The following is a 14,255-nucleotide window of genomic DNA, read 5'->3' on the forward strand; positions in this document are numbered from 1 at the left end:
AGGTAGGGATGATTTTAAGAAAATTTTAATTGACACACAGCTTCGAATATTTGGCTTTTAATTTGGTTTTATGGGGTTTTTTTGTTCTTTGATGTATTTTGTTTGTCTGTTTTAATATGCTGTGCACCGCCCTGAGTCCTACGGGAGAAGGGCGGTATATAAATTAAATTATTAAATTAAATTAAATTAAATTAAATTCTCCTACAACCACATCTTGAAAGTTTGACCCAGTCTTTGGTGTGGTTCCCAGAAGAGATGTGATCAAGAAGCAAAGCTCAGTGGAGGGCTAACTATGGTTTGTTCATGCCATATGGAAAATGGAGAGCTTAGTATATTATGGAACTTTAGCTAAACACGCTAAACCTGGAATAATCCTACTGTACTGATTTTAGTATAAATGTTCTTGAATGAAGAGTAGAATCCTAATCCTAGCTGATTTTTACAAAGAGCAGCAAAAAAAAATGCCTTACGCTGCAGCAGATGCGACTTGAGCCCTGCAACTAGCCATTTGTTTGAAACACCTTCCTATTTCATTCAAGTTATTATCACTTGCCTCTACAGCTCCAAATTGCATATTGTGGGGAAAAAGAAAGATTTGTGTGTATTTGCATCAGTGCATTAAAAAAAAATACCCCCAAATAAATAATAAGGCTGCTTCATACTGATGGCTTGCTACACTGAACACTCTTGAGTTACATTACAAGTAGCCAGTATTTGGATGTGTAAATCAGGACTAAGAGGGATGAGTTTCCATAATATATCCACAAAACTGCTCAATTTGTCCTCCTTTCAATTCCATGTCAATGTCACCACGATGTTTGACAATGACAGAGCAGGTGCTGAGCAGCTGCTGCTTAGTCCCTAAACTTGAAAACTCTCTGCTTAGCATGTGTCTCCATCTGCTTCCAATTCCTGACATAAGTTCTATACGCTAATTCTTGCATATTAATTAAGCTTTTCTTTTTTAAAAAAATAAATAAATAAAACCAAGAATTTCTTCCCCCCAAACTGACAATGAGCTGAGCTTCCCAGATAAAAAGATTGAATCACTTTTGCAGTAAAGGATGTCCCTGTTGAAGGACTGTAAATAGTTCTTGTTTTTACTAGAACAGTGAAAAAACAAGTACGCAACTTGCCTTTTTACCGGTATATGTTTTTTACCATCTCATGTTAAACTTGAGCTATTAGAAACTGCAGCCTTGACATGAACAAAGAATGTTTACTTTAAAAAAAGAAAACAGGCATGCAATTTAAATCTTGCCTTTAAGCTACTCCCTACTTTTTCCTAATTCCTTGCAGCAGTAGGGCCAAGGGTAGTTACTCAGCATTTATTCACCTATGCCCCATCTGAAGTGAATTTTCAAAAGCAGTAATCCCAGATTACAATTTTGCCTTTGAGGCAATAAAGAAAGAAAGAAATGGTGCAACCCTAAACGCAGGAAGGGGATTACATTTCGATTATGTAAACCCTGAGCTGCCTTTAGACTACTGAGGGCAGAGAAGAGAACTTCCTTGCCCTGCCTGTTGCAAGTTGTTATTTGTATATCAAGGCAACCCTTCACTCTGCTGAGCTTGAAGCTTGTCTTGAGATGAAAATAGCAGCTTCTGAAAGGGCATCTCTTGTCAGGAGCTAGCAAGGGGAAAGAAAGAGCCGAGCAGCTATCTACATAACAAAATGGACACATTAACTAGATTGAAGGAGCTAACCTCTTGCCCGTTTTGACCTTGATCATAGCATAACTCTCTGCTATAAAGCTGGAGCATGCTTTGAAATAACTCTACAATATCACAACCCATACTATCACTGTGTCTTTTGGTTAGTTTCCCTAGCAATGGGTTGGAGGTTCTCACTGTTTCCTGAACGCTATGTTTTACTTTACATAAAATTCCTGCAGGAGAAACCATTTTGAATCAATGAGGTGAAACAAGCCCAAACAATACGGCCCTATTGTAATTTTTTTTAAAACACGCTATTCTTTGTTTTTCACCTGTAAAACAGAGTTTGGATTTTTCATTGCCCATCTTGGACCACAGATGATTTTGCTCTGGCTTATACAACTCACTGCACAAATCTGTAGCTTTCCATTTTTAACTGTCCGGAGATCTGTTTCTTGATCAAGGGAGAGCAAGATCTCTTTGACAAGGTGCTTAACTGGGTGCTAATCTAAGGTGATTCAGTGCACCTAATCCTACCACTGGCCTTTTATTAGGCATGCCACTTTACATGTGAGAAATGTATTTTTAAAAGCTGCAAAGATGAGCTTCCAGTCATGTGAGCCTTTGCCTACAGTCTATGGAGATGCAGCCTTTATGGGATCTATTGCCTCAGTGTGTAACTATGGGGCCAATGTCCCACTTCTGCTCCTTCAAGCCTCCTGAAGAGGCCAAAGGCTTGAGGTGGTTTACAAATGCTAATGACTCCCACAGGTCAGCTCTTCTTTTTTTTTCTTCTTCAACAGAAACATTTTAAAGACGTGAAGGGGCCAGCGATATAATATCCTTTTCAAGTCTCTACAGTTCTCATTTCAAACCCTCCTTTATGGAACCAAATCATGAGCCTTTATTCACTGGGATTTGAATTCTCCGAAAAAGAAGAAAAATATGCATATCGGTTCAGTTCTTTATTCCTCTTTTATCCAGATATGTATTTGCTCCTGCTTCCATTCTCTCAAATATAGGCCACTACTTGACAAGACTCACAGAAACATCTGCAATTTGTTTTTATATGTAGATGAATTCTGAAGTTAATTTCTTCAGAAGTGAAGGAAAAGGGGGGAGGGGAAAGGTGGTTTGGAAACAGCGAGATTTTTTTATTATTCAAAAATCTGACAGAAGCCCTTTCAGCTATAGGTCCTGAGGCTTAAAAGTACTTCACTTTCAATATCCTTTTAGCCTTCCCTTTTCAAGAATGGCATTTGTTTGCCACAGAAGTCTTGTATTAATATCCTATAGAAAAGAAGTTTACACTGAGCACAATAGACTTGAGCACAACACTTTCCCTCAGCAAAGCCAGCCAGTAAAAAGTCTTGCAGCAAAAAGCAATGGTGCAGGATAAAAATCCCTTAGCCTCACTCATGGAAAGATCAGCTCATTATGGCTATGTTTCATGCTGTGAACCACATAGGTGATGGCCTATATCTTAGCTACTCAATCTTTGCAGACATTAAAGGAAGCCTACAGGCTACCTAGAGAGAACAGAGCACACCTTGCTTCTAGGAAACACTCATGCTTCATCATTATAGGCTACTCCGTGTTCACAGCTGGAATACACATGCAGTGTCATTCATACAGATGCCATTACGCTGTGCCTCAGAAAGAAGGTGCAGGAAGAGTGAACAGGCCAAAATCCCAACTCAGATTAAAAAGTAAGCACAATGCACTCTGCAAAGTAAAGCACAGAAGGACAACGCTCTGCAACATCTGCAGGTTTGATAAACATTGCAAATGAATGCTGGCTCAAGAGGCAATGGTGGATGAATATTAGCTCATCAGTTTGGGCAGAAGTAAAATGCAACATACAGTAATTAAATAATGCAAACAGAAGCTTGGCTGTTACTACCAACAGATGTCAAAAGATGTTAAGGTAATCGCGTTCTGCTTGAAAGCTACATATATATATATATATATATATATATATATATATATATATATATATATATATATATATATATATATATATATCAGTTTTTATGCAGCTATTTCTTGGGCATATATATCATTTCACTGCATATGGAATTAAGCGTTGATGGCTCCTTTAGGAAACAAGACTCAGATTTAGATAGAAAACGTTACATATGTTTTGCCCTTTATACAGGAAAACAGTCATTTAGACCTGAATACAAATGGTTTCCAGTGCAATTTCTATACCTCTCCCACCTGATTCCTTCTAAAATCACTACTTTTACGGATTACATTACATTAATGGGGGGGGGGGGGAATCTGAACCTTCTTCCTGTGTTGCACTATTTATATGGCCATGCTCTAGTCTCAATATATCTTACAAGAACAAAACTTGTCATTTCCATAACAGAATCCAATGCCTGAAACATATCCATTTCCATGAAGCAGCCTAATGGCACATATTGTTAAAGCAAAGCAGATCACAGTCTGTTCAGTTTCTTACGTGGAGATCCCAGATTCTCCCCCAATCAGATGCTCTGTACTTCTCGAAGGAAAAGTGGGACGTCAGTGTAATAACTATTTTTTAAAAACATCTCAACTGACCCAAATTCTTAATATTACGACAGTTTCACAATACAGTGATTCAGAATTAAGCTACAGGGTTAAGAGATCTGATATGCCTCCATAACAGAGGTAATCAATGTAGATGAAACTGACTAGATCATGTTATTTCTTTCCACAGGATTGCAGGGGATTTCTGTTTTTTAACTTTGGCAAGAGCTCCAATTGTATTTTGATACAGGGAATGGGAGATTAGATTGGATCTAAGACCTAGTAGATTAAGTCTACTGAATTTTGTAGATTTTACCTATGATTCATTTAAGTCCTTTTTTTCATTTGGTTAGCTAAGAGATAAACAATTATGCTAAAATTCTATCAATATGTATAGCAATACAAATTCAAAAGGGAAAATATCTTTGGAGTTATGTGGGCATTCCTGTTGCCCTTGCCTGTATTTCTTTGTGAATAGCTCCACATAATTTTAAATATGGGTCTCTGTATAGCCCTAAAAATATATACAGCTAGCTGTAAGACAAGACCCAGAGTATAATACCATTTACTGTAGATTGCAATCCAACATCGTCTTATCTGAGAATAAACTCCAGATTATTGTGTTGAAATTAACCATATACCAATTAATTTAGATGGTTGATACCTTATTTTCAATGCAAATTTAAGAATAATTTATTCGGGCTTTAATAAATCATTATAATAAAGCAACTAAGGTTGCTTCATTTCTCAAAGTCTTCATCTATACTTCCCAACAGTTTGAAATGAAGTCAATTTCAAAAGACTTGTCTAACAAAACATGGCCACTTGCAATTCAAAGCAGGAAAATATGAGAGTTCGACCATATGAATGCAAGTATAGCTTAAGGCATTTCTCAGATTCAAGTTTTTGTTGGATTTTCAGATTCCATTGCAATGAACACTAAAACAAAATCTGTAACGGTACTTACCGGTGTGTTGGATTGTTCAGTTAGCTTCTGCTCCCACATTCTCAAGCGTTTTTCCCTTTCCTTTAGTTCCTGTTCTTTAAAGCTTAGATCGCGTTCCAATCTCTTCAGTCTTTCTAAGGTAGCCTCTATTTCACATCTAAATAAAAAGAAATTTGTTAAATTGTGCCTTCCCTTGGCAGGAACAAATTGTTCACAAATATTTTCCATCTGAAAGTTAATGAAAGAGTGAAAAGTATAGTGCTGTTTCAAGTAGGACTCTTAATTAGCAGAGTACAGATTTGTTTGAACCCTAAACAAAAAGAAGAGGCCCTCTTTTTGAAGCCTGATGCAAGCTGAGGCTCCATGTCTTGCTTCCTGAACCCTTCGCTACCTCAATCATCCAGCTCGGACACCTTCCCAAGCCCCCTTTTCCACTCACTATCTCCCAGTCATCGACCCATCAAGGAAGGGGAAAGGGAAAGAGTCAAACACCAATGTTTCTGAAAGTAAACCAAGCACGGAGGACCCCTTCTTCAAACACAGAGGAACTTCATTCTGAATAGTAAGTCCTTGAATTTGTCATTTTTTTCCTCTTCATATTTTGCTATGAAATAAGGAAATTGAGTCCACACATAAATACAATGAAGTGTGCCATTTGAGAATAATATTTGGAAATGCCCCAATATTTTATGCAATCCAATAAAGTGTCACAGACCATGTCCACAGCAAGACTTTTTGTTGAAAAAGGAGGGAAAATTTAAAACTGAAGCAAGAAAATATGAATTTAAGATACTTTCCTATAGGCTTGGACCAAAGCTGATTTTTTTTTATTATGCAACTTATTTACATGTACTTATGTATCATGCAGAAATGCCCTTTAAAAATAATTAATGAGCCATCTTCGTGTCAGTCAGCAGGATGTGAAGATGAGCTGAAAGTGAATGCTAGACTTTTCCATTGCTTTGAAATACACTTGCCAGTGGTTACCACTAGCACAATATTTTTTTGCCTCTATGTAAAATGAATAGCATATCAGAGAAAAATGGTTCATCCCTGGCTCTTTTCCTATTGGGTGCTTTGCTTTCTTTTTTTCATTAGGAAAAGCATTCCTCCACCCCAGAAGTCTGAAGCGTGACGATCCATTTTCCGAGCTTAGAAATGTATACATCTCAGTCCCACTGCATTTTGCTGCAAGAGTGGCAAAACTTTTCCAAGCCTATGATGTATAAGCTGACTTAAATTACTTTCAATAGCATATCACAGAACATAGAACACAGAATAACAGAATAACAGATCCTAGATCTATTAACAGTATTAATCTATTAATAATATCCATTAATAGATCTATTAAACCTAGTTTAGATCATCTATTACAATTTCAGTTTTAAAAAACAGAATTCCTAATGTATTTGAAATAATAGTAATTAACGTTTTAATTATCCATACAATGTCAACATCCCAGAAAAGTGTATGCATGATGATCAAGGTAACTTTTAAGATGAACTGAGGAAGGAGTTTTACAGTACAATTGTACACAAGTAGATTCAGAAGTCAAGTCCCCAAACATATAGACTCACTTCAGTAAAAGTAAGTCTTATGGATCATGGTGTTATTTTTCAAGGTTGCCCAGAGTTGCTTTTGATTGGCTGATTTTAAAAACTAACTAAATAAATGTAGAGTCGCACTATAAAATTGTTTTATTGAGAGGAATAAACCTGAAGGTACAAAAGAAAATTCTATTTGGGGAATCTTCTAAAATACTGTATGAAGGATGGAGTGTAAGCTTCATATTATATTTACAGACCCCTTACATCCTGGACATAAACTGATTGAACTCCTTCCCTCAGGATGCCACTCTAGGGCATATGCATGCCAAAACAACTAGACACAGGAACAATTTTTTCCCTCATGCCATCACCTAATTCCTACAGCACTGTCTATGCCTAAGGATATCTAACCATGTAGCAGGATTGTATTACTATTATCTTTCTCAATTTTCCAATTACCTACTCCTATTAGTATCTTATGACTATGACTTTGTTGGTTGTATCTTACTTATAGTTGTATCTTATGATTTATACTGAGAGCTTATGCAACAGAGACAAATTCCTTGTGTGTCCAATCACACTTGGCCAGTAAAGAATATTCTATTCTATTTTGTTTCATATTATTTCTATCATTCAGATTTACTGTTTGGTAGCTAAGCTCTTTTGCTAGGTTTTCCTTCAACCTTAAAAAGGTTTCTATTTCTGATTTTAAGCATGGTTTTCCTCTCTCTTAAAACTCTTCAGGGTTCAAGACACCAGAATTTTTTTTCCCCGTGCTTGCTATTGTCTGGTTAGAAAAGATCTTTGGAACTGTGAGCCAAAGGTCCCTGTGAATCCTATCACTAATTCTTTTGCCTAAATTGCATGCCTGGCCCCAAAATGACCCCTAACTGTCAACTAGTATGGCCTAAGGCAAAGAATTGTCAGAGATGCTTGAAGTACAACAGGGGCCTAGGAACAAGACCCAGTTTTGCCAAATAAAATCATCTATTTAATAATTGGTGGTGCAGCCTTGATCCAAATCCAGTTGTTCAAGTTTAGCCATAAAATTGACGTTTTGCATTTTTTGTCACTTTTTTTGACAATATATGGGAAACTCCTCAAGCCACTATGCCAATGAAAACCTGTATAATCTAAGGATGCTATCTTACTGATTGATTGCTTCAGATATCACATTAAACCATGTTTGTTTTGATTCAAACCTGAAGGCCACCAGATGCACTGACACAGAGAGAATCTTAAATAAAAATACTGAGTTATCTTCATGTGCACTACATCTATTTTAAACATGTAACAAACTGCTATCCAACTTTTAAAGTCTTTGTCCTTAATAACAACACTTTCTAAATGCCAAAATTACACTGTGTATGTGCTATAATTATCTCTCTTCATTAGACAGAAGGCACTTTATAGAGAAAGGTTAGATTCTCTAAAAGGCTGCAATCTTTAAAAATATATAATAAAACAGTATAATTAAACAGAACGCTTCTTTACATTGCTTAATTAATATATCTTATTCTACAAATTTATTAATTTACACTGAGCATTGGTGATCGTGTATGTTCCATTTATTTTAGTACTTTTACAAATTAACATTGCCTGCTGTCTTAGTGTTACATGAAATAAAAACAAATAAAGTGCAGTCATAGTTTCGTTAATAATTTCAGGAAAATTATTTTAAATTCAATTAACATATTCAAAATTGATAGTAACTAACTGTGCCCTTCCGCAAGCAGAAGGAGCCAGTTGATTTAAAGCAGGGGTGTCCAATCTTTGGAACTTTAAGAAGTGTGGACTTCAACTCCCAGAATTCCCCAGGCAGCCATGCCGAGAGGGGTGGAAGGATTTTCACCAATTATCCCTGTGCTACATTTTATAATGTTCGGGAGGCTTCCTATAATTACTGGAGCCAATTTCTCCATTTTGGTAACATTTTTAATAAAAAATAAACTAGGAGAAAATTCTAGTTTCCTAAATATATTGTATCTATGGTCAATACTGTTTTTAACAATGTCCATTAAAGCAACTTGGGCCTTGGTTTTTAATGTGTTACTGCCAAGATTAGGAAGCTCATTACAATGTACTAATTTTTGATAGCTGAATTGTTTTATGAAACAGGACAGGCAGCCCAAACGTAACTAATAGAACGTGGCACAATTCCTATTTTGCCCAAGTTTTATTTTATGTCTTGTCCCCTTCATTATTTTCACCTAAGTTTCTAAATACAATAAGATTTAATTCTCTCTAGAACAGAGATGCATAAGTTGGGATCCAGGGGTACATATGTCCTCCAGAAATACTTGGGTGTGGTTCCTAGAGATCTCAAAAATTGTTATCAAATCTGTAGTTTTAAAAATATACTTATATACTTGCATTGACCTATGCAATAGCTTTATATTATATTGTTCCCTCAGAAATCTAAATAATCATCCTTTTTTAAAAACAAAAGGCAGGTCCTAGCTACTTCAAGTTCTTAATAACATTAGCAACCATTTCCCACTTTAGCAACCTGTAAAAAGCCATACTGGTTGCCTGGCTTCAATTGGATAACCTAAACATATCTGGAAATTCTGTAATCTTAAATACACATTGTAGAAAATAAGTGGGACTTGCTCTCGAGTACACGTGTTTAATACTCTATGGCACGGGTGTCAAATTTGCTGCGTCACATGACGTGTTGTGACATATTGTGACTTTTTTTTTGCACTGCCGGAGCTGGGGTGGGTGCGGCCTCCGTATGATGCAACTGGCCCATGGACCAGCAGTTTGACACCCCTGCTCTATGGGAAGGATTCACCATGATCCATAGAATTAATAGAACGCTTGGAGCTTTATCTCCGGTGCAGTTTGCGGTTTGCACCAGTAGATGGCACAATGCATCCTGGTCTTCAGAGGGCTGTGCTAGAGTGGATTATTGCCACACTCTGCTGAGTCAGTGCAAGAAGAATGTCAGTTCTAAAACAAGCTATTTATACTTGCATCATGTGACTTGGCTCAAACCTCCCATCTCTGCTCACATTTTCCATCCCTGCAGTAAAATTCTCTTGCTTCTTATCAGTTCATCATTATTTTCCCCCTTTAAAAAGTTTAGGATGTTTTGTATTGGCAAATCCATTTTCTATTCATCCTGGGATTTTAAATATTATTTACATGCTAAGATCTCTCTAATCTTTCTTGCATGGTTTTCTTTGCCAGTCTCCAAAGAAGGCAGGCATATAACCATCAAGTGGACTACTAAATTGTGCTCGGCAATACCTGGAGAATGGCCAAGGTTTCTTAATTTAGATTACTGCACGATTTGTTGTATTATCCTCTTCTTGTACAGACAGATCCCTTTTCATCGGCCTCCACAGTACGCTAAGCAGAGCTGTTTTAAATGTATCAATATATTTTATTTCTATATTTATGCACACATCTGATTAGAGTGCTTTACAAATATTGTAAAGATTTGGACATAAAAATATTTCTCTGGAATAAGCCCAGATGAATACCACAGGGTTTATGTCTGAAAAAGCATGCTCAAATCTGTCCACCAAAGAAAGACTTTTAGCACAGAAGGTACAACAAATGAAGGATATTAATAGTGGATGGAAAGTCTGACATAGTTAGAGAAGACTCACCTAGATCAATAGAAACAATAAAGTCAAGACTAATTTAAGTACAAATGACTAAAGTTGGATCTCACCCAATCTCTTTCAATTTAGTAACTACTTATACACATAATCTTATAGCTGTGTAACCTGGGAAAGAACAACAAGAACAAGAGATACCATAAACAGGTAGCCAGGATACATACTGCTCAGTGGTGGGATTCAAATATGTGAACAACCAGTTCTCTTTGTGGACGCTGCTTCCGGAAGTCTATTCTGGGCGTGGGCAACAAAAAAATTAGCAACCGGTTCTGCTGAAGTGGTGCGAACTGGCTGAATCCCACCACTGATACCGTTTCATAAATCCAGCCTAGATAATTCACTGGGGAACTTTTCAAGGATCAGTGAAAAGCAGAAGAGTCTCGCAATAACATATATATGAAAATGACCAAATAATGATTGCAAATTTTTGAGATGGCAAATATTACATCTGCTTACTTCGTGCTGATTATCCTGCATTTCTAGTTCTGGATGATGAAATAAATTATGGACAAGAATATTTTCTTCCCAAATTTTGCAATTTAGTTCTGGTCCCTTGATTCATAGCTGTCTGTTTATATCTCTTACTATCATTCTTAATGCTTAACAAATTTAATTTTGTGGTTTGATTTGGCCATTTTGATGTATATCTGATTGAAACCAACTCATTGCTTCCAAATATACCAAACACAAACTTGTTTCTGATCATCATTATGCAGAAAAAGCGCCAACATGAACACGTAGTGGGAAACACAATTTTTCCCATCTGATAGCAAAACAATGATCGCTGGAGCTTGCACTTAAAATTTTGAAAATTCAAACACTGGATATTTAATTTTAGCCATGTATTTTTTCTGGAAAATACCTCATTTCTCCCCACAGATAATGTCATAATTATTGGTGGGAACTACAAGTACTCACCGCCATTCTGCCTTGTTGTGCAGGAATGAATTGCATTGGTCTGGAAGGTTGCTATCATTTGACATGGAGTCCAAAATTGAAATGATCTGCTTGAAAGAGGGTCTCTTCTGAAGACACACAAAGCAATATGTACATCATTATGCCCATTATGACATTTACATTCCGTAAACTTACATTTTAATATTACACTATTTGCAGAATTAATAACATCTTCCAATGAAAGCAGCAAGTCTGAAACTGCAAGGGAACTCATACTGGGACGCTGACTAGATAATTATTAGGTAAACAACACAAAGCTGTAAATTATTATAGCTATAAATGCAGAACTTGCTGCTTTTAAATTTCAATACAAAAATGGTATCTTAAAATGGTAATATAACAAGACGCTGACCTGAATGGACCTTCCAGATTACTCATGTAAAATAATGCAATAAAAGAGTTACGGTATCCTTAATCTACTTTGTAATTTTTATCAACTGGATAGAACCAAAAATCTATGCTCCTTTTCTGTTCTCAGTGATCTCTCTGGAAAGGTCGTAATCTTTCCACCAGATATGGAGCAGAAATACGCTGCATATCTGCCTGAACTTATTGATCTTAGTATGGCTGTACCGCGCATGCAGGAAATGGATCTGTAGACAGTATTCTGTTTTCCTTGCCAGGGATGCAACACAAATATAAACAGAAGGATATCTTGGTTCAGTTTGTCTAAGATTGTTGTTGTTGTTCAGTCACTAAGTTGTGTCTGATTCTTCACAATCCCTTGGACCATGCCAGATTCCCCTGTCCTCTGTTGTCTCCTCTAGGATCTCCTGCACTTTGCATAGGTGTATGGTAGAAAATTGTACCCTGTTCTCCATTTATGACACTTTTCCCCATAGTTTCCATATCAAGCAGTATGATCTTTCTTTGTCCATGTATGGGTGTGGTGGAACATCTGGGACAAAGATTACTTGACTACTGTCCAGGCTTGACCATGCCAGCTGCAGGCCCAGGGTCCATAATCAACATTCCACAAGTTATAAGTTGGATCTGTAGCCCTCAATGAAAATTATGCAACCCTGTTATGGGAAACAATGTTCCTGAATCAAGGTGGACTAGAGAAGCCCATAATTTAAAGAGAGGGGAAAAAAAGACATTTAATTTTATGAGCTGTAGTTTCCTATATCCCATAAAGGTGATTATGTAGATATTTTTTGCCTCCCTGATATTCATAGGTTAGTATTTATGTCTGTTCCAGGGTTTGGTATTGGCTTCATGCTCAGCTCCAAATGCTAGTTCTAGTCTAGCTATAGGTAGATGGCTTTATGAGTTGCTTCCCCCTATATATGCTGGCTTTGCAGCTGTTGCTATCTGAGGATATTTGTAAGGAAGCCTGAACGACTTGACCAATCCTTGACACTGCTAGTTTCCATATCGTTAATTGCAAAGGTTCCCCTTTTATTGGAGGTCCACATAATGTAAGCTATTACTTGGTTATCATCTCATGTTTTTCCAGTGATTATCCTGGAAATCTATTAGGGAGAAAAATGCCAGCACAATCTTTTTGAAGGTATGTTTCTCAGCCTGGGCAACTTTAAAATGGATGGCCTTCAACTCCTAGAATTCTCCAGCCATCATGCTGGACTGGGGAATTCTGGGGCTTGAATTCCACCCATCTTAAAGTTGCCAAGGTTGAGAAACATTGCTCTGGAGCAGGGGTAGTCAACCTTGGCTCTTTTATGACTCGTGGACTTCAACACCCAGAATTCCTGAGCCAGCTATGCTGGCTCAGGAATTCTGGGAGTTGAAGTCCACGAGTCATAAAAGAGCCAAGGTTGACTACCCCTGCTCTGGAGTATTACAGAAAACAGAGAAGGGAGTTGCAGAGCAGAGGATATCATATAGCAGGGCTTTCCAAATCTTTCCCTTCGGTACCCAAAACTGCTTATCAAAAAGTCCTTTTTTACCCAATCTAGGCAAAACAGTTTAAGTCAATTTAAATGTTCCTGTTATGATTGGGTATCGATACCCAAAGAAAAAAAACACTTTTACCAAATTTGGGGTAATTAACCCAAGTTTAGAAAGTACTGCCTTGGGGAATGAAGATGGAAGGTTGAAGGTAATGTCAATTTCTGTGTTGCTAGATAGCACTTCTTGATTTTTTGTTCTGTACCCTTTGCTTTCAATCTTAGTACCTTAATCTTTTTAATACACACTCAGTAGATAAGGTTTCCTCCTGAATCGCTGAAATGATATTACTAGCAACTCAATTACTTCCCCTTACTAGTTCACTACTGGAATGCATCCTCCTCCATCAATGTTCAGCCACTGAACTTAACTCTTGTTTTGCTGTCGTGTTTATTTTCTAGTAGACTTTTAGGAGCGTAACTCTGATAAAACAAAATTATGCAAGAACTGTACAAAATGAAAACGCATACAGGGCTCAGGTTTCTTCTCACTATCAACTCAAAGCATGAAATATCTTATTTTAAGAGAGAGGGGAAACCAATTTTTCAGCTGTATTAAGGTATATTATTGGAAGCATCAGAAAAGACTGAAGCCTCTCCTGAAACCACAGCAGCAATAAACTCCTAAATCTCCTTGACTTCGTGGCTCCTTTAAATTAGACTTTTCTGAAAATCAAGTTCACTTTGAGGTTGGAGTCAGCAGGTAAATAAAAGAACTATCCTGCAAAATAGATTAAGACGTTCATTCCCCACAGCAAGAACAGGTTCAGAAGTGAGCACTCTCTATTCGATCCATATCAGCGTCTCAATCTACTGAATTTTGTGAAGTGGAAGGCAGGTTATATGGGGAATTCCCCTTATCTGTTAAAATAAGCAAAATATACTAGTGTTTTCACATTTTCTTACAATTTTTCTATATTTTTATTAGAAATCTGCTATTATTTTGTTTGTGTGTGTGTTGTTGTTGTTTTTTAAAAAAAGTTTAAACCTGCAACAGAAATTGCAAAACTAAATGGCTGCTAGTGAAGGCATTGTGTGGTGGAAAGAAACTAAAACACAAAGCAATTCATTAAAGCAGCTAATAATGGTA

At 36.9% G+C, this 14,255-nt stretch overlaps 1 protein-coding gene across 2 annotated transcripts in view; it reads right to left on the reverse strand.

Moving 5' to 3' along the window:
* Nucleotides 1-14,255, reverse strand: part of MAP3K20 (mitogen-activated protein kinase kinase kinase 20) — a 113,305-nt gene that overhangs the window by 40,937 nt on the left and 58,113 nt on the right. For both annotated transcript variants that reach the window (XM_015819305.1, XM_015819311.1), the window contains 2 exons: nucleotides 11,217-11,323; nucleotides 5,141-5,276 (listed from right to left, as the gene is read on the reverse strand). In XM_015819305.1, the coding sequence (XP_015674791.1) occupies nucleotides 5,141-5,276; nucleotides 11,217-11,323 (243 nt within the window). The remainder of the gene's footprint in view (nucleotides 1-5,140; nucleotides 5,277-11,216; nucleotides 11,324-14,255) is intronic.

This window comes from Protobothrops mucrosquamatus, unplaced genomic scaffold, assembly GCF_001527695.2.
Source record: "Protobothrops mucrosquamatus isolate PMUCROS unplaced genomic scaffold, P.Mucros_1.0 scaffold_148, whole genome shotgun sequence".
Lineage (NCBI taxonomy): Eukaryota > Metazoa > Chordata > Lepidosauria > Squamata > Viperidae > Protobothrops > Protobothrops mucrosquamatus.